We start from the raw sequence: 22078 nt of genomic DNA on the forward strand, positions 1-22078 counted from the left end.
GGAGACCAATTACCGGGTTAGGCAGGAGGCCCTGAGCCAGTGGAGACCAATTAGAGGGTTAGGCAGGAGGCCCTGGGCCAGTGGAGACCGATTAGAGGGTTAGGCAGGAGGCACTGGGCCAGTGGAGACCAATTAGAGGGTTAGGCAGGAGGCCCTGGGCCAGTGGGGACCGATTATAGGGTTAAGCAGGAGGCCCTGAGCCAGTAGAGATGAATTAGAGGGTTAGCCAGGAGGCCCTGAGCCAGTAGTAGGTGAGAGCTCTCTTTCAAGCACACTCCCTACCTCTATCCATCTCTCTCCGGGTGCTACAGAGTGTGACTGGTCCAAGGACCTCTAGAGCCTTCTGACCCACTACCTGCGATCTCTCCAGAGCACAGAGAAGTAAGCTGCACTGGGTAAACCTCCTCCTCCACTGGGTAAACCTCCTCCTCCACTGGGTAAACCTCCTCCTCCACTGGGTAAACCTCCTCCTCCACTGGGTAAACCTCCTCCTCCACTGGGTAAACCTCCTCCTCCACTGGGTAAACCTCCTCCTCCACTGGGTAAACCTCCTTCACTATGGCAGTCTGCTTGTGTGATGTCAGCATATTATCCAGGTCCAATGGTTAGACAGGATTTACTGTACTCACTCCATCTCATGCTCAATTCTCCCTGGTCTGTCTGCATTGCTGCTTTTCTAGTGATTTAACTCCCTTTGAATCACCTCCAAAAACACAAAGAAGAATGATCCTAGTCAGTCAGTAACTTGATTAACTAAAAACGTTGTTTTCCCATCTACATAACATTGCAAAAAAAATCTGAAACTTTGTCCTAAAACAAATGCTGAAAAATGTATCCATGTTTTTGGCCACTTGTAGGTTAGACTACTGCAATGCTCTACTCTCCGATTACCCGGATAAAGCACTAAATAAACTTCAGTTAGTGCTAAACACGGCTGCTAGATTCTTGGACTAGAACCCCCCCCCAAAAAAAATGTGATCATATTACACCAGTGCTAGCCTCTCTACACTGGTTTCCTGATAAGGCAAGGGCTGATTTCAAGGTTTTATGGCAAGCCTACAAAGTGTTACATGGGCTTGCTCCTACCCATCTTTCCGATATGGCCCTGCCGTACATACCTACACGTACGCTACGGTCACCAGACGCAGGCCTCCTTACCGTCCCTAGAATTTCTAAGCTTTCTCCTATAGAGCTCCATTTTTATGGAATGGTCTGCCTATCCATGTGAGAGATGCAGACTCGGTCTTGATCTTTAAGTCTTTACTGAAGATTCATCTCTTCAGTAGGTCCTATGATTGAGTGTAGTCTGGTCGAGGGGTGTGATGGTGAACGGAAAGGCACTGGAGCACCAAACTGCCCTTGCTGTGTCTGCCTGGGCGGGTTCACTCCTCTACGCCGGGATTCTCTGCCTCTAACCCTATTACGGGGCCTGAGTTACCGCCAATGTCTTCAGTAGTTGTTTTTTTTTTAACCTTTATTTAACTAGGCAAGTCGGTTAAGACGGCCTAGGAACAGGTTAACTGCCTGTTCAGGGGCAGAGTTGACAGATTTGTACCTTGTCAGCTCGGGGATTCGAACATGTTATGACTCCAACCACGAAAGTCCTTAGGTGTGTTTGAATACTAACTACACTAACATACTATTTGCGACAGAAATTGAATATGTAGTATACATGCAGTGGACACTATTTCCGTGCTTTTAGGGCCCATAATGCAATTCTTCCCGAAAATGGGCATGGCTTCACTAAATTTTCAGATTTGAAGAAAATATGCAGCCGAAGTCTGATACAAAATCATTGCTTTAACTAATGACAAATGTAAAAATGTTGAGCAATGTAATAAAGCAATGACTTTTCAGATAACGTGTAACTTATGTTGGCTGACAATTTGTTAGCTACGCTGTCCTTACGAATCGCATATCATAACAGCAGGATGTACCGGTATGTTAGCTAGCTACCTAACGTTAGTTGGCTACTGATACATCGAACTTGCCAGTATATTAACTATATGCTATCTAACGACACAAAGTGTATTGAATTGATTATTCAAGTCATTCTTAGCTTAGCGGCATTGTCGTAATGCATTCGTAAATTCGCTCTGGCTATCTACACCGATTTCAGAGCACTCTCATCTGAGTGTGCCAGAGAGCAGAATAACTAATGACTTTAAATTGTTTAACTTGGGGCAAACATTTTGGGTAGCCTTCCACAAGCTGAGTGCATTTTGGCCCATTCCTCCTGACAGAGCTGGTGTAACTGAGTCAGGTTTGTAGGCCTCCTTGCTCGCACACACTTTTTCAGTTCTGTCCACACATTTACAAAAGGATTGAGATCAGGGCTTTGTTATGGCCACTATAATACCTTGACTTTGTTGTCCTTAAGCCATTTTGCCACAACTTTGGAAGTCTGCTTGGGGTCATTGTCCATTTGCAAGATCCATTTGCAACCAAGATGTAACTGATGTAATGAGATGATGCTTCAATATATACACATAATTTTCCTGCCTCATGATGCCATCGATTTTGTGAAGTGGACCAGTCCCTCCTGCAGCAAAGCACCCCCACAACATGATGCTGCCACCCCCGTGCTTTTTTAATGGTGATTTTGGAGCAGTGGCTTCTTCCTTGCCGAGCGGCCTTTCAGGTTATGTTGATATAGGACTCATTTTACTGTGGATATAGATACTTTTGTACCCGTTTTATCCAGCATCTTCACAAGGTTCTTTGCTGTTGTTCTGGGATTGATTTGCACTTTTCGCACCAAAGTACATTCATCTCTAGGAGACAGAATTTGTCTCCTTCCTGAGCGGTATGGAGGCTGCGTGGTCCCATGTATTTGTACAGATGAACGTGGTACCTTCAAGTATTTGGGGCAGTAGGGTAGCCTAGTGGTTAGAGCATTGGACTAGTAACCAGAAGGTTGCAAGTTCAAACCCCCGAGCGGACAAGGTACAAATCTGTCGTTCTGCCCCTGAACAGGCAGTTAACCCACTGTTCCTAGGCCGTCATTGAAAATAAGAATTTGTTCTTAACTGACTTGCCTAGATAAATAAATAAAAGTACTTTTTTTTTATTTGTATCTTTAATTGCTCCAATGGATGAACCAGACTTGTGGAGGTCTACAATTTTTTTTTTCTGAGGTCTTGGCTGATTTCTTTTGATTTTCCCATGATATCAAGCTAAGCGGCACTGCGTTTGAATGTAGGCCTTGAAATACATCCACAGGTACACCTCCAATTGACTCAAATGATGTCAATAAGCCTATCAGAAGCTTCTAAAGCCATGACAATTTTCTGGAATTTTCCAAGCTGTTTAAAGGCACAGTCAACTTAGTGTATGTAAACTTCTGACCCACTGGAATTGTGATAGAGTTATAAGTGAAATAATCTGTTTGTAAACAATTATTGGAAAAAGTATGTGTCATGCACAAAGTAGATGAAACAGACGCTCACAACAAGCAACCTCTGACAAAATTCTACATCTATTCAAGGTGAAAATTATGAATCAGACATCTTATCGATAGCAACAGCTCATGGTCCTCCTGGAATCAAGTTGTTTTGTCTCAATGGAGGAACATAGTCAGAGAAATGCTGATGAATGCTGATGAATGTCTTGCTCGAGCTGTGTATGCAACTGGTTCACATCTGATGCTCACAGGCAATGTGTAATGGAAGAGATTTCTGAATGTTCTTTACCCAGCATACACCCCTCCAACCAGACATGCTTTCTCTACTCATTTGCTAGATGCAGAGTTCAGAGCTCAAGTGAAGGTCCAGCAAATCATAGAGAAAGCAGACTGTATTGCAATCATCTCTAATGGGTGGTTGAATGTTCGTGGGCAAGGAATAATTAACTACATCTCCGCCCCTCAACCAGTAGTCTACAAGAGCACAGACACAAAGGACAACAGACACACTGGTCTCTACATTGCAAATGAGCTGAAGGCAGTCATCAATGACCTTGGACCACATAAGGTATTTGCACTAGTGACAGACAATGCTGTGAACATGAAGGCTGCTTGATTTAAAGTGGGAGGAGTCCTACCCTCACATCCCACCCATTGGATGTACTGCTCATGCATTGAATCTGCTCCTCAAGGACATCGTGGCACTGAAAACATTTCCCCAACTCTACAAGAGAGCCAAGGAAATGGTTATGTATGTGAAGGGTCATCAAGTTATAGCAACAATCTACCTCACCAAGCAAAGTGAGAAGAATAAGAGCACCACATTAAATCTGCCCAGCAACACCCATTGGGGTGGTGTTGTTATGATGTTTAATAGTCTCCTAGACATGGCCATATCTCAGTCTGTCAATATGGACATCAACATCAAGAGGATCCTCCAGGATGATGTATTTTGGGAGAGAGCGGTAAGCAGCCTGAAACCTATAGCAGTAGCCAGTGCACGGATTGAACAGGACAATGCCATCCAGTCTGACGTTCAGACTCTGCTTGCAGATGTAAGATAATAAATCCGTACTGCTCTGCCCACTTCACTGTTGCTCCAAGCAGAGGAAACTGCAGTTCTGAAATATATCAAAAGGCGTGAAGACTTCTGCCTGAAGCCCATACACACCGCAGCATATATGTTGGAACTCAAGTCTGCTGGCAAGAGCATCCCGTCTGGTGTAGAGCTCAACAAGGCCTATGGTGTCATCGCTACCGTGTCTCATAAATTTGAGGCTTTTTGAGCCTGACAACGAGCAATCCTTAACAGGGTTGGAAAGTGACAGTGAAGATGAGGCCTCAGAGTCTGATGTTCAAGAGGTGGACATAGAGGTGGTCAGAGTGAGGTCAGAGTAAAATGGTCAGAGTGAGGTGTTCTCTCATTTGTGTCTGGAAGTAGCTAGTAAGTTAGCTTGGGTGCTTGACTGTCGTTGTGAGGTCAGAACGGCGATAGCAAAACGCTCTCTGAATTTACCAATGGACCATCTTGACAATTTACAAACACCCAGAACGCACTCTGGCACTCCAGATTGAATTGACAAACCCGCACAAAGTCATAAAATGTCTAGATATTAATTTGCTATGCTAACAGGCGGTTGCATAGCAACAGCATCCACTTCCAGTGGACAGGCGAAGTGCTTAGGACAGTCAACTGAAAGAATACCGCTCATTTACTCTATACTAAAATGAACTAATAGTAGAAAGTATGTAGCATACAGTATGTTATTATGGGTATTCGAACGCAGCTCTTGTGAAAAGTGACAAACAGACACGTTTTCATTTTCGTCAAACAAATTTGGGTGCTTTCAAGACAACTGGGAAGTCGGAAACATAAAGAGGTAAAGTATTTACTTCCGGTAAGAAAAAGAAAGTAGGAGCTCTATATATAAAGAGGCCCGAGTTCCCGACTTGGATAACCATTCAAATATATTTTTTCCCAGTCGGAACTTAGCCAGCCGACGACATGACATCGCATACAAGCATGATCGCGGATTTCTGCCCATCTCCACATACTGTACTGTCTTTGCTGCTAACTAGCTTGTTAACACATTTAAAGGACACATGCAGCTAGCTAACGTTAACACTAGCGATTAACTCCTTAACTAGCTATGACTTATTTACACTGCCTTTCACAAAAACCAATACAACCATCCATACTCATTATCACCTAGAAATATCCCAAGAACACATCGTGAAACGTAACTTTTGTGTTGTTTGTGCTAAGCTAAATAGCTAGCTAAAGTAAACCAATGACACAGGCATAAACTAGCTAACAATGGCATGTTATGACGAATAGGAGGATAGAAACTCGTTGTGCGACAGAAATATGACTATAGCAATGTAGCAAAATAAAAACATAATTACCTGACAGGATTCAGGATTACTTTAGTGGCTGTATTTAGCAGGGAACACCGTCCCAAACCTAGAAGTGACATTGAGGACGCCATGATTCTGTCAACAGCTAATTTGTACGGAGTACGGGAAGGTTCAAAACTAAACAAAAAGAGCTGCTGCTGGGCTTCTTCTTCTAAGTTTTTTGGGCGAATCGCAACCAACAGACAGGTGCATATAGCACCACCTATTGTTCTGGAGAGTGGGGCCGGTCGAGAGATTTCTATAACACTATATTGTATTTTTTTTAAAACATTTTATTTAACCAGTCAGTTAAGAACAAATTCTTATTTACAATAACGGCCTAGGAACAGTGCCACTAAAAGTGCCTAGATCAGGGGCAGAACGATTTGAGCTAGCAACCAATGCTCTAACCATGAGGCTACCCGCTGCTCCTATTAATTAACCCTGAATTTAAAATAAAATCAAATAATTCCCATCCAACCTCTCTGACCCTATCAAACAACCTCTCCCTTTGTACGTCATACAATTCACAAAATAATACTGTTCAACCGTTTCCTCCATTACACATTCCATGACCATGTTTCCCTATCAATTTCAAAGATTAATTCAATCCCGTATGCCCTAACCTTATCCTACACAACATAACCTCCTCCCTTCCGTTCCCATTATATGACATTATCTCCTGTACATATTTACTTGTACTATACATTTTTTTTATATCTGCCCTTACTACTTTCCTCCCATTGTCTCTGCCAGCAATCTAACCCCATTTTTCTGAATCAATGTTTAAATTTCCCCATCTACCCAACTCCACGTGTATATCCATAATATAATTTTGCCTTGCTCTTTTTTGCTATTATATCTACTATATAATATATAATATCCACTATATAATATCTACTATATAATATATAATATCTACTATATAATATCTACTATATAATATATAATATCTACTATATAATATCTACTATATAATATATAATATCTACTATATAATATCTACTATATAATATCTACTATATAATATATAATATCTACTATATAATATCTACTATATAATATATAATATCTACTATATAATATCTACTATATAATATATAATATCTACTATATAATATATAATATCTACTATATAATATCTACTATATAATATATAATATCCACTATATAATATATAATATCCACTATATAATATCTACTATATAATATATAATATCTACTATATAATATATAATATCCACTATATAATATCTACTATATAATATCTACTATATAATATCTACTATATAATATCCACTATAAAATATCTACTATATAATATCCACTATATAATATCTACTATATAATATATAATATCCACTATATAATATCTACTATATAATATATAATATCTACTATATAATATCTACTATATAATATATAATATCTACTATATAATATCTACTATATAATATATAATATCTACTATATAATATCTACTATATAATATATAATATCTACTATATAATATATAATATCTACTATATAATATCTACTATATAATATCTACTATATAATATATAATATCTACTATATAATATATAATATCTACTATATAATATATAATATCTACTATATAATATCTACTATATAATATATATCTACTATATAATATCCTTTAACTCCTGTATGAGCTTGTATCCAACAGAACTGAGTTTCAATACCATGTCTTTGTAGCCACAAGAACATCATCATTATTTCTACCCATAAATCCTCACATTCTGATTTTCCAGATCTTAAAACTGATGCAGAGTCTGAACATATTACTACTTTTCTTGGTTGCTCCTTCCTCTATCCATTGCAATACAACAACTATCACAAGCAATTCTGTTGAATATGCAGATAAATCATTAGTCACTCTTATGCGTAGATTAACGTCAAACTCAGGAATAAACACACCTCGCTCCTGTCTTCCCATTCATGGGATCATTTGTATACACTGCAAGACAAGAATACAACTGATTACTAATATCTTGATCCACTATTATTTCTACATTATCTTCTTCACACAACTGTTTGTTTTCTTCTATCAGGCTAAGACCAACATGTGGTCTTGTATAAAACTACAGTGGCACATTTTCTATTACCACAGATGGTCCTATAACAACATCTCTGAGTCCATAGTCATCAACTTTTCATTCAAACTCTCGCCCAAAACACTTATTTTGATATCGTTTATATTCCCAACAGTCTTCCGGTAGCGTCAGTGTAGGATGATCTATCGTACTACCCTTCAGTGTTTCACAGTATGCCAGGGCTAGCTTAACTCGTCTAAAGGATAGTGGCGTTTCCCCAGTATACACTTATAAAGCCTCTACCGGTGTAGTTTTAAAAGCGTCATCGCACATTCTGAGTGACCTTGATAAAATATTCAGTAAAGATTGCCTATCTGCCCCCCCCCCCCCAATCATGACCAACTATGGTCCTCATAAGATGTAATACTTTCTTACATGCAGTCTCAATAAATGTAATATGTCTCCAGCTTTTCATCAAACCATAGGCCCCCAAAATACTCACAATTCTGTTACCCTTTCCAGTCGTTCTCCATTTAATTGAACACTGACATATTCCTTAAACTTTTTGTTAGTGAACAACGTATGGCAATATTTAACTAAAGATAACTTGAAACCCCGTGATAAGGACCGTTCCTCTACTGCTACAACTGCACCTTACATTTCCTCGATGAATATTCCTTCCCCTTTTCCAAATGGCACCTTCATCGGCATATAACTCCGCCCCCTATACCCTGTCCGATATCCCCGAAGATATCGTCACTCATCAACGTGAATAAGATAGGACTAATAGCACTACCCTGTGGAGTTCCATTTTCCACCTCATATTCTCTTGATAACTCCAATCCCACCCTTACCTGGAAGGTTCAGTCAAACATGATCCATAATCCAATCAGTAGACCTTCTTGCCACATTGTATCACATGCTTTTTCAATATCAAAATATACTTTTGACATCACTTCCTTCATTGCCAAAGCTCTGGTCACCTCAGCATTCCAGGTGAAGCTGGTTGAGAGAATGCCAAGATTGTGCAAAGCTGTCATCAAGGCAAAAGGTGGCTAATTTGAAGAATCTAAAATATATTCTGATTTGTTTAACAATTTTTTGGTTACTACATGATTCCATATGTGTTATTTCATAGTTTTGATGTCTTCGCTATTATTCTACAATGTAGAAAATAGTAAAAATGTAAAAATTAACTAGCATTAGCAGCTGTGTCCAAACTTTTGACTGGTACTGTATGTTGGTACATGAATGAGAAATGATCACTACCTATCGTGGATTATATTTTCACATCCCACTCACATATTCCAGCAATGGAGGAGGACAGTAATGTAAGATCAAACCATGAAGATATACTTCTAGTCACATTTACCCGTGTCCCCTAACCGTCATTTATACAAACTAGTCCCCTCCACTCCATAAAGTCTTCAGACACATTGGTATTGCTGCCCCACAGCCTGTTATGTGCATTGATATGTCAAATCAAATCAAATTTGATTTGTCACATGGTTAGCAGATGTTAATGCGAGTGTAGCGAAATGCTTGTGCTTCTAGTTCCGACCATGCAGTAATATCTAACAAGTAATCTAACAATTCCAAATCTACTACCTTATACACACAAGTGTAAAGGGATAAAGAATATGTACATAAAGATACATGGATGAGCGATGGCCGAACGGCGTAGGCAAGATGCACTAGATGGTATAGAGTACAGTGTATACATGTGAGATGAGTAATGTAGGGTATGTAAACATCATATAAAGTGCCATTGTTTAAAGTGGCTAGAGATATATTTATTACATCCAATTTTTCCATTATTAAAGTGACTGGAGTTGAGTCAGTATGTTGGCAGCAGCCACTCAATGTTAGTGGTGGCTGTTTAACAGTCTGATGGCCTTGAGATAGGAGCTGTTTTTCAGTCTCTCGGTCCCCACTGTATCTCTTTATCACCTGAACTGGATTGTAACGCTCGTCGGAAGAAGTGGACCAAGGTGCAGCGTGTTCATGATTCTTTATTTAATCCAAACAAACCAACTTCACGTTCTGAAGGTTACTCAGAGCTAACAAAAAAAAAAAAAACATCCCACAACCTAAGGTAGCAAAACATGCTGCCTAAGTATGATTCCTAATCAGAGACAACGATAGACAGCTGTCCCTGATTGAGAACCATACCCGGCCAAAACATAGAAAAACAAAACATAGAAATAAAGAACATAGAATGCCCACCCAAATCACACCCTGACCAAACCAAAATAAAGAGACATAAATAGGCTCTCAAAGGTCAGGGCGTGACATGGATTTTGCAACGATGTCTAATTCAGATACAGAGATGGGCTTACAAGGACTATAGTAATCAAACAATGTGATATCCCCCCCCCCCCCCCCTTCTCTACAAATCTCCACTGCCACACATGCATGTTCTTTGAAATCATGAATCTCTCTATGGGCTACACCTTCTTTGATAAATATAGCACACCCATCACCCCGAACACTCCCTTCTATCACTTCACACAGAGATAAACCCCAGGTATAATATAATCCATCTGAGGTTTAAACCATGTTTCTTGTATACACGCCAAGTCCGGTAAGGAACACCACAACACTATTTATTACACTGATCATCATTTGAATTCTGGTTCAGCATCCGATGTTTGTATATCTGATCAATTTAATGGTATTTTAAAGGACCCCCCCCCCAAAAAAAGTTGCTTTTCTTTCAAAGACAAGGACATTTCTAAGTTACCCCAAACCCGTTCAAAAGTTTAGAAATGTCCTTGTTTTTTTGAAAGAAAAGCAATTTTTTTTTTTTTAATTGTCCATTAAAGTAACATCAAATTGATCATAAATACAGATTCCATGGTGATTTTTACATTCCCTTGTATGGGAGTTTACCTTTCTTTTGTAAATGTTTTACTATAGAAATAAAGAACGTAGAATGCCCACCCAAATCACACCCTGACCAAACCAAAACCCCCCACACACCTTTTAAGTGTAGTTCACAATAAAACTCCAAAAGAGAAGAAGAAAGTACAGAAAGTTTTGCATGCTGAAGCAAAGAGATTGATAGAGGAAGATGGATACAGGGTGAGGGATCATCTTGACGATTCCTGTGAGTAGGCAGAGACCAGAGAGAGTGATAGGAAGAATATGTTCTTCAGTAAGGTGAGCTTTTTTTAGCGTTTATAGCCATGGTTGTCAATTATACTGAAGACATGGATTGGAATTAAAAAATAAAATAGAGGTTGAGATGGAAGTGGCAGAGAAGTACTTGTGTTTGAGGGGATTTACTGCAGAACAGTTGCAGGTGGTAGTAGACAGGGTTACATAGTGGACAAGGTGGTGGTGAGTGGTAGTTTTCTGTCCTCTCAGACCGATGGTCTGCAGTAGACAGGGTTACAGAGTGGACAAGGTGGTGTTGAGTGGTAGTTTTCTGTCCTCTCAGACCGATGGTCTGCAGTAGACAGGGTTACATAGTGGACAAGGTGGTGTTGAGTGGTAGTTTTCTGTCCTCTCAGACCGATGGTCTGCAGTAGACAGGGTTACATAGTGGACAAGGTGGTGTTGAGTGGTAGTTTTCTGTCCTCTCAGACCGATGGTCTGCAGTAGACAGGGTTACATAGTGGACAAGGTGGTGTTGAGTGGTAGTTTTCTGTCCTCTCAGACCGATGGTCTGCAGTAGACAGGGTTACATAGTGGACAAGGTGGTGTTGAGTGGTAGTTTTCTGTCCTCTCAGACCGATGGTCTGCAGTAGACAGGGTTACATAGTGGACAAGGTGGTGTTGAGTGGTAGTTTTCTGTCCTCTCAGACCGATGGTCTGCAGTAGACAGGGTTGCATAGTGGACAAGGTGGTGTTGAGTGGTAGTTTTCTGTCCTCTCAGACCGATGGTCTGCAGTAGACAGGGTTACATAGAGGACAAGGTGGTGTTGAGTGGTAGTTTTCTGTCCTCTCAGACCGATGGTCTGCAGTAGACAGGGTTACATAGTGGACAAGGTGGTGTTGAGTGGTAGTTTTCTGTCCTCTCAGACCGATGGTCTGCATTAGACAGGGTTACATAGTGGACAAGGTGGTGTTGAGTGGTAGTTTTCTGTCCTCTCAGACCGATGGTCTGCATTAGACAGGGTTACATAGTGGACAAGGTGGTGTTGAGTGGTAGTTTTCTGTCCTCTCAGACCGATGGTCTGCATTAGACAGGGTTACATAGTGGACAAGGTGGTGTTGAGTGGTAGTTTTCTGTCCTCTCAGACCGATGGTCTGCAGTAGACAGGGTTACATAGAGGACAAAGTGGTGTTGAGTGGTAGTTTTCTGTCCTCTCAGACCGATGGTCTGCAGTAGACAGGGTTACATAGTGGACAAGGTGGTGTTGAGTGGTAGTTTTCTGTCCTCTCAGACCGATGGTCTGCAGTAGACAGGGTTACATAGAGGACAAGGTGGTGTTGAGTGGTAGTTTTCTGTCCTCTCAGACCGATGGTCTGCAGTAGACAGGGTTACATAGTGGACAAGGTGGTGTTGAGTGGTAGTTTTCTGTCCTCTCAGACCGATGGTCTGCAGTAGACAGGGTTACATAGAGGACAAGGTGGTGTTGAGTGGTAGTTTTCTGTCCTCTCAGACCGATGGTCTGCAGTAGACAGGGTTACAGAGTGGACAAGGTGGTGTTGAGTGGTAGTTTTCTGTCCTCTCAGACCGATGGTCTGCAGTAGACAGGGTTACATAGTGGACAAGGTGGTGTTGAGTGGTAGTTTTCTGTCCTCTCCGACCGATGGTCTGCAGTAGACAGGGTTACATAGTGGACAAGGTGGTGTTGAGTGGTAGTTTTCTGTCCTCTCAGACCGAAGGTCTGCATTAGACAGGGTTACATAGTGGACAAGGTGGTGTTGAGTGGTAGTTTTCTGTCCTCTCAGACCGATGGTCTGCAGTAGACAGGGTTACATAGTGGACAAGGTGGTGTTGAGTGGTAGTTTTCTGTCCTCTCAGACCGATGGTCTGCAGTAGACAGGGTTACATAGAGGACAAGGTGGTGTTGAGTGGTAGTTTTCTGTCCTCTCAGACCGATGGTCTGCAGTAGACAGGGTTACATAGTGGACAAGGTGGTGTTGAGTGGTAGTTTTCTGTCCTCTCAGACCGATGGTCTGCAGTAGACAGGGTTACATAGAGGACAAGGTGGTGTTGAGTGGTAGTTTTCTGTCCTCTCAGACCGATGGTCTGCAGTAGACAGGGTTACATAGTGGACAAGGTGGTGTTGAGTGGTAGTTTTCTGTCCTCTCAGACCGATGGTCTGCAGTAGACAGGGTTACATAGAGGACAAGGTGGTGTTGAGTGGTAGTTTTCTGTCCTCTCAGACCGATGGTCTGCAGTAGACAGGGTTACATAGTGGACAAGGTGGTGTTGAGTGGTAGTTTTCTGTCCTCTCCGACCGATGGTCTGCAGTAGACAGGGTTACATAGTGGACAAGGTGGTGTTGAGTGGTAGTTTTCTGTCCTCTCAGACCGAAGGTCTGCATTAGACAGGGTTACATAGTGGACAAGTTGGTGTTGAGTGGTAGTTTTCTGTCCTCTCAGACCGATGGTCTGCAGTAGACAGGGTTACATAGTGGACAAGGTGGTGTTGAGTGGTAGTTTTCTGTCCTCTCAGACCGATGGTCTGCAGTAGACAGGGTTACATAGAGGACAAGGTGGTGTTGAGTGGTAGTTTTCTGTCCTCTCAGACCGATGGTCTGCATTAGACAGGGTTACATAGTGGACAAGGTGGTGTTGAGTGGTAGTTTTCTGTCCTCTCAGACCGATGGTCTGCAGTAGACAGGGTTACATAGAGGACAAGGTGGTGTTGAGTGGTAGTTTTCTGTCCTCTCAGACCGATGGTCTGCAGTAGACAGGGTTACATAGTGGACAAGGTGGTGTTGAGTGGTAGTTTTCTGTCCTCTCAGACCGATGGTCTGCAGTAGACAGGGTTACATAGTGGACAAGGTGGTGTTGAGTGGTAGTTTTCTGTCCTCTCAGACCGATGGTCTGCAGTAGACAGGGTTACATAGCGGACAAGGTGGTGTTGAGTGGTAGTTTTCTGTCCTCTCAGACCGATGGTCTGCAGTAGACAGGGTTACATAGCGGACAAGGTGGTGTTGAGTGGTAGTTTTCTGTCCTCTCAGACCGATGGTCTGCAGTAGACAGGGTTACATAGCGGACAAGGTGGTGTTGAGTGGTAGTTTTCTGTCCTCTCAGACCGATGGTCTGCAGTAGACAGGGTTACATAGTGGACAAGGTGGTGTTGAGTGGTAGTTTTCTGTCCTCTCAGACCGATGGTCTGCAGTAGACAGGGTTGCATAGTGGACAAGGTGGTGTTGAGTGGTAGTTTTCTGTCCTCTCAGACCGATGGTCTGCAGTAGACAGGGTTACATAGAGGACAAGGTGGTGTTGAGTGGTAGTTTTCTGTCCTCTCAGACCGATGGTCTGCAGTAGACAGGGTTACATAGTGGACAAGGTGGTGTTGAGTGGTAGTTTTCTGTCCTCTCAGACCGATGGTCTGCATTAGACAGGGTTACATAGTGGACAAGGTGGTGTTGAGTGGTAGTTTTCTGTCCTCTCAGACCGATGGTCTGCATTAGACAGGGTTACATAGTGGACAAGGTGGTGTTGAGTGGTAGTTTTCTGTCCTCTCAGACCGATGGTCTGCATTAGACAGGGTTACATAGTGGACAAGGTGGTGTTGAGTGGTAGTTTTCTGTCCTCTCAGACCGATGGTCTGCAGTAGACAGGGTTACATAGAGGACAAAGTGGTGTTGAGTGGTAGTTTTCTGTCCTCTCAGACCGATGGTCTGCAGTAGACAGGGTTACATAGTGGACAAGGTGGTGTTGAGTGGTAGTTTTCTGTCCTCTCAGACCGATGGTCTGCAGTAGACAGGGTTACATAGAGGACAAGGTGGTGTTGAGTGGTAGTTTTCTGTCCTCTCAGACCGATGGTCTGCAGTAGACAGGGTTACATAGTGGACAAGGTGGTGTTGAGTGGTAGTTTTCTGTCCTCTCAGACCGATGGTCTGCAGTAGACAGGGTTACATAGAGGACAAGGTGGTGTTGAGTGGTAGTTTTCTGTCCTCTCAGACCGATGGTCTGCAGTAGACAGGGTTACAGAGTGGACAAGGTGGTGTTGAGTGGTAGTTTTCTGTCCTCTCAGACCGATGGTCTGCAGTAGACAGGGTTACATAGTGGACAAGGTGGTGTTGAGTGGTAGTTTTCTGTCCTCTCAGACCGATGGTCTGCAGTAGACAGGGTTACATAGTGGACAAGGTGGTGTTGAGTGGTAGTTTTCTGTCCTCTCAGACCGATGGTCTGCAGTAGACAGGGTTACATAGAGGACAAGGTGGTGTTGAGTGGTAGTTTTCTGTCCTCTCAGACCGATGGTCTGCAGTAGACAGGGTTACAGAGTGGACAAGGTGGTGTTGAGTGGTAGTTTTCTGTCCTCTCAGACCGATGGTCTGCAGTAGACAGGATTACATAGTGGACAAGGTGGTGTTGAGTGGTAGTTTTCTGTCCTCTCAGACCGATGGTCTGCAGTAGACAGGGTTACATAGTGGACAAGGTGGTGTTGAGTGGTAGTTTTCTGTCCTCTCAGACCGATGGTCTGCAGTAGACAGGGTTACATAGAGGACAAGGTGGTGTTGAGTGGTAGTTTTCTGTCCTCTCAGACCGATGGTCTGCAGTAGACAGGGTTACATAGTGGACAAGGTGGTGTTGAGTGGTAGTTTTCTGTCCTCTCAGACCGATGGTCTGCAGTAGACAGGGTTACATGGTGGACAAAGTGGTGTTGAGTGGTAGTTTTCTGTCCTCTCAGACCGATGGTCTGCAGTAGACAGGGTTACATAGTGGACAAGGTGGTGTTGAGTGGTAGTTTTCTGTCCTCTCAGACCGATGGTCTGCAGTAGACAGGGTTACATAGTGGACAAGGTGGTGTTGAGTGGTAGTTTTCTGTCCTCTCAGACCGATGGTCTGCAGTAGACAGGGTTACATAGTGGACAAGGTGGTGTTGAGTGGTAGTTTTCTGTCCTCTCAGACCGATGGTCTGCAGTAGACAGGGTTACATAGTGGACAAGGTGGTGTTGAGTGGTAGTTTTCTGTCCTCTCAGACCGATGGTCTGCAGTAGACAGGGTTACATAGTGGACAAGGTGGTGTTGAGTGGTAGTTTTCTGTCCTCTCAGACCGATGGTCTGCAGTAGACAGGGTTGCATAGTGGACAAGGTGGTGTTGAGTGGTAGTTTTCTGTCCTCTCAGACCGATGGTCTGCAGTAGACAGGGTTACATAGTGGACAAGGTGGTGTTGAGTGGTAGTTTTCTGTCCTCTCAGACCGATGGTCTGCAGTAGACAGGGTTACATAGAGGACAAGGTGGTGTTGAGTGGTAGTTTTCTGTCCTCTCAGACCGATGGTCTGCAGTAGACAGGGTTACATAGAGGACAAGGTGGTGTTGAGTGGTAGTTTTCTGTCCTCTCAGACCGATGGTCTGCAGTAGAATTAGACAGGGTTACAGAGTGGACAAGGTGGTGTTGAGTGGTAGTTTTCTGTCCTCTCAGACCGATGGTCTGCAGTAGACAGGGTTACATAGTGGACAAGGTGGTGTTGAGTGGTAGTTTTCTGTCCTCTCAGACCGATGGTCTGCAGTAGACAGGGTTACATAGTGGACAAGGTGGTGTTGAGTGGTAGTTTTCTGTCCTCTCAGACCGATGGTCTGCAGTAGACAGGGTTGCATAGTGGACAAGGTGGTGTTGAGTGGTAGTTTTCTGTCCTCTCAGACCGATGGTCTGCAGTAGACAGGGTTACATAGTGGACAAGGTGGTGTTGAGTGGTAGTTTTCTGTCCTCTCAGACCGATGGTCTGCAGTAGACAGGGTTACATAGTGGACAAGGTGGTGTTGAGTGGTAGTTTTCTGTCCTCTCAGACCGATGGTCTGCAGTAGACAGGGTTACATAGTGGACAAGGTGGTGTTGAGTGGTAGTTTTCTGTCCTCTCAGACCGATGGTCTGCAGTAGACAGGGTTACATAGTGGACAAGGTGGTGTTGAGTGGTAGTTTTCTGTCCTCTCAGACCGATGGTCTGCAGTAGAATTAGACAGGGTTACAGAGTGGACAAGGTGGTGTTGAGTGGTAGTTTTCTGTCCTCTCAGACCGATGGTCTGCAGTAGACAGGGTTACATAGAGGACAAGGTGGTGTTGAGTGGTAGTTTTCTGTCCTCTCAGACCGATGGTCTGCAGTAGACAGGGTTACATAGAGGACAAGGTGGTGTTGAGTGGTAGTTTTCTGTCCTCTCAGACCGATGGTCTGCAGTAGAATTAGACAGGGTTACAGAGTGGACAAGGTGGTGTTGAGTGGTAGTTTTCTGTCCTCTCAGACCGATGGTCTGCAGTAGACAGGGTTACATAGTGGACAAGGTGGTGTTGAGTGGTAGTTTTCTGTCCTCTCAGACCGATGGTCTGCAGTAGACAGGGTTACATAGAAGACAAGGTGGTGTTGAGTGGTAGTTTTCTGTCCTCTCAGACCGATGGTCTGCAGTAGACAGGGTTGCATAGTGGACAAGGTGGTGTTGAGTGGTAGTTTTCTGTCCTCTCAGACCGATGGTCTGCAGTAGACAGGGTTACATAGTGGACAAAGTGGTGTTGAGTGGTAGTTTTCTGTCCTCTCAGACCGATGGTCTGCAGTAGACAGGGTTACATAGTGGACAAGGTGGTGTTGAGTGGTAGTTTTCTGTCCTCTCAGACCGATGGTCTGCAGTAGACAGGGTTACATAGTGGACAAGGTGGTGTTGAGTGGTAGTTTTCTGTCCTCTCAGACCGATGGTCTGCAGTAGACAGGGTTACATAGTGGACAAGGTGGTGTTGAGTGGTAGTTTTCTGTCCTCTCAGACCGATGGTCTGCAGTAGACAGGGTTACATAGTGGACAAGGTGGTGTTGAGTGGTAGTTTTCTGTCCTCTCAGACCGATGGTCTGCAGTAGACAGGGTTGCATAGTGGACAAGGTGGTGTTGAGTGGTAGTTTTCTGTCCTCTCAGACCGATGGTCTGCAGTAGACAGGGTTACATAGAGGACAAGGTGGTGTTGAGTGGTAGTTTTCTGTCCTCTCAGACCGATGGTCTGCAGTAGACAGGGTTACATAGTGGACAAGGTGGTGTTGAGTGGTAGTTTTCTGTCCTCTCAGACCGATGGTCTGCAGTAGACAGGGTTACATAGTGGACAAGGTGGTGTGTTTTTTTTAGACGGTTAATAGTTGGCAAGGAAATGTTCCTTTTTCCCTTTTCTCAGTTTTGTATTAAGAATGTAGGTAGGCCGTGAATGGCCTCACACACCAGTACAGTAGGTGGCGGTGTATACGCCTAAAAGTTGGACACGATCCGCCAAAACAGATCCTAAAGAAGAAGAAGAAGACGGCGACGACTAGGAAGCCAATTCATCGTCGGTGGTGGTCGAAAAGTGGGAACAAGCTGTTTGTTTGTTGCACAACTGCACTGTGACGACGGGTCGGCATGGCGGACAATTCAGAGGGCAGCGTTAGGACAATAGATAACGATGATGAAACCAGTGATGATCAGCTATTTACACCTGTTGAGAATAGGAGGATCGGGATTAAGAGAAATCACAATGAGGGATGAATACTGCTGGGGAAACAACGAGTAGTACTGAGAGTATACTTTTAAAAGGACCACCCTAGACACACAGGTCAGAGTAGAAGGTTATAAAGTTATGGCAGTGTTCTCAGAGCCAGCAAGAAAGTAGTTCAACCCTTAGCATAATGTTTTTTTTTTTTAATTAGAGAAGAGATTAAGGGTGCCATATCAATGGGTTATGGGAAGGTCCTGATCATTGCAAGTAGTAAAATCCAGCATAAGAAAGTTTTCGACATTGCACACCCAATGGGGGGGGGGGGGGGGGGGGGGTGAAATGTCACATTCCCGGGGCTATGTCTAAACGGAGAGGACGTGTGCCGCCTCCAGTGGAAATTACAATGGAAGAAGTTAAGGCTTCTCTGAAAGGAGGAAGAGCAGAAAGACTACAACTGTACTGTTACAATTTTGAAGGGAATCTGCCGAATGGGGTGCAGTGTAGGATCACTCAGTTATCCTGTTTAGAGAGTATGTGCCGCCTCCACTTCGGTGCTTTAGGTGCCAACGGATGAGGCATGTTGCTAATGTGTCCAAAGGTAAAATGAGATGTGCAAAGTGTGGTGGTGATCAACGAGAAATGTGTGCTAAAGGTAAATCTTGTAACTGTGACGGAGAACATAGTGCAGCATATGCAGGATGTGAAGTACAACAGAAAGCCATGGGAGCGCAGAGGTATCATTTTTTTATTTTTTTTTTGGACAAACAATGTATCCTATGTTGAGGCTGTTCAGGAAGTGAATAACAAAGCTAGTGCTCAAAATGCTCCAGATACAACAGCTAATGGCCGCTCCGAGGAGACCGGTGGAACCTCAGCCGAATGCTAATGTGATATGCGAGCAGAAATGCTCGATTACGGAGAAAACAATGGTAGTAGATTGTGTAGACTTCTTGGCCTTGAAGTGTAAGGCAATCAATATGACCGCTCCACATAAGAGCAGAACTGCACAAATAAAATAAGTAGTGAAGGCAGCCTGAGGCATTCTGGGGGATTACTGAAGTTACGGTAAGTAAGTAGTACACAGCGTTGTACGAGATCTTCAGTTTCTGGGCAATTTCTCACATGGAATAGCTTTCATTTCTCAGAACAAGAATAGACAGACGAGTTTCAGAAGAAAGTTCTATGTTTCTGGCCATTTTGAGCCTGTATTCGAACCCACAAATGCTGATGCTCCAGATACTTAAATAGTCTAATAACGTGTAGTTTTATTGCTTCTTTAATCAGTACAACAGTTTTCAGCTGTGCTAACATAATAGCAAAAGGGTTTTCAAATGATTAATTACCCTTTTAAAATGATAAACTTGGATTAGCTAACGGAACGTGCCATTGGAACACAGGAGTGATGTTTGCTGATAATGGGCCTCTGTAGATATTCCATAAAAAAATCTGCTGTTTCCAGCTACAATAGTAATTTACAACATTAACAATGTCTACACTGTATTTCTGATCAATTTGATGTTATGTTAATGGACAAAAAAAAATGCTTTTCTTTCAAAAACAAGGACATTTCTAAGTGACCCCAAACATATATATATATAGGTTTAATATATATATATATATATAACACCTTAGCCAAATGCATTTAAACTCAGTTTGCCACAATTCCTGACATTTAATTCTGGTAAAACTTCCCTGTCTTAGGTCAGTTAGGACCAGCACTTTATTTTAAGAATGTGAAATGTCAGAATAATAGTTGAGAGAATGATTTATTTCAGCTTTTATTTCTTTCATCACATTCCCAGTGGGTCAGAAGTTTACATACTCTCAATTAGTATTTGGTAGCGTTGTCTTTAAATTGTGTGACTTGAGTCAAACGTTTGGGATAGCCTTCCACAAGCTTCCCACAATAAGTTGAGTGAATTTTGTCCCATTCCTCCTGACAGAGCTGGTGTAACTGAGTCAGGTTTGTAGGCCTCCTTGCTCGCACATGCTTTTTCAGTTCTGCCCACAAATGTTTTATAGGATTGAGGTCAGGGCTTTGTGATGGCCACTCCAATACCTTGACTTTGTTGTCCTTAAGCCATTTTGCCACAACTTTGAAAGTACGCTTCGGGTCATTGTCCATTTGGAAAACCCATTTGCGACCAAGCTTTAACTTCCTGAACGATGTCTTGACATGTTGCTTCAATATATCCAAATAATTTTCCCGCCTCATGATGCCATCTATTTTGTGAAGTGCACCAGTCCCTCCTGCAGCAAAGCACCCCCACAACATGATGCTGCCACCGCCGTGCTTCACGGTTGGGATGACTAGGACAAACCCCATGATTCAGCTGGCTAGGACAAACCCCATGATTCAGCTGGCTAGGACAAACCCCATCATTCAGCTGGCTAGGACAAACCCCATGATTCAGCTGGCTAGGATCAACCCCATCATTCAGCTGGCTAGGACAAACCCCATGATTCAGCTGGCTAGGACCAACCCCATCATTCAGCTGGCTAGGACAAACCCCATGATTCAGCTGGCTAGGACCAACCCCATGATTCAGCTGGCTAGGACAAACCCCATGATTCAGCTGGCTAGGACAAACGCCATGATTCAGCTGGCTAGGACAAACCCCATGATTCAGCTGGCTAGGACAAACCCCATGATTCAGCTGGCTAGGACAAACCCCATGATTCAGCTGGCTAGGACAAACCCCATGATTCAGCTGGCTAGGACAAACGCCATGATTCAGCTGGCTAGGACAAACCCCATGATTCAGCTGGCTAGGACAAACCCCATGATTCAGCTGGCTAGGACAAACCCCATGATTCAGCTGGCTAGGACAAACCCCATGATTCAGCTGGCTAGGACAAACCCCATGATTCAGCTGGCTAGGACAAACGCCATGATTCAGCTGGCTAGGACAAACCCCATGATTCAGCTGGCTAGGACAAACCCCATGATTCAGCTGGCTAGGACAAACGCCATGATTCAGCTGGCTAGGACCAACCCCATGATTCAGCTGGCTAGGACAAACCCCATGATTCAGCTGGCTAGGATCAACCCCATGAATTTGCTAGCTAGGACCAACCCCATGAATTTGCTAGCTAGGACCAACCCCATGAATTTGCTAGCTAGGACCAACCCCATGAATTTGCTAGCTAGGACCAACCCCATGAATTTGCTAGCTAGGACTAATCCCATGAATTTGCTAGCTAGGACTAATCCCATGAATTTGCTAGCTAGGACCAACCTCTTACAGACACACCTCTTAGTATAATATAAACAACAAAGCATCTCATAGTAAGTTTGATCTAGGCACATGTATCAGATTAGGTAGGAGTGCTGATCTAGGATCAGTCCATATGATCGTATTAGTTATGATTTAACATTATAGACTGATCTCAGATCAGCACTCCTACTTGAGATCATTCTGCCTTAAACAGCATTATTGTTACTCAATACATCTATGGAGACACATTTCATAGGGCTTGTAGTTAATGTAATTTCTTAAGGGCCCAAGATATGGATCAATTTATATTGCATATCACAGTGTTGAATTCTTTGGTGAAATACTTTTTTGGTGTTTTGGTGTCAGTGATTTTTAAAATATCTAATACGTTTTGTATATCAAAGACAGTGAGATTTCAGTCTCCTT

General features: G+C 43.1%; 1 protein-coding gene across 1 annotated transcript in view; it reads right to left on the reverse strand.

Annotated features, from left to right (window-relative positions):
* Positions 1–5990, reverse strand: part of ndufs4 (NADH:ubiquinone oxidoreductase subunit S4) — a 45373-nt gene extending 39383 nt beyond the window's left edge. The window contains exon 1 of the mRNA XM_021622252.3: positions 5810–5990. Coding sequence (XP_021477927.1) covers positions 5810–5892 — 83 coding nt within the window. The 5' untranslated portion in view covers positions 5893–5990. The remainder of the gene's footprint in view (positions 1–5809) is intronic.
* Between the last annotated feature and the right edge of the window lie 16088 nt (positions 5991–22078).

This window comes from Oncorhynchus mykiss, chromosome 11 (assembly GCF_057628025.1).
Source record: "Oncorhynchus mykiss isolate SJ-2025 chromosome 11, ASM5762802v1, whole genome shotgun sequence".
Classification (NCBI taxonomy): domain Eukaryota; kingdom Metazoa; phylum Chordata; class Actinopteri; order Salmoniformes; family Salmonidae; genus Oncorhynchus; species Oncorhynchus mykiss.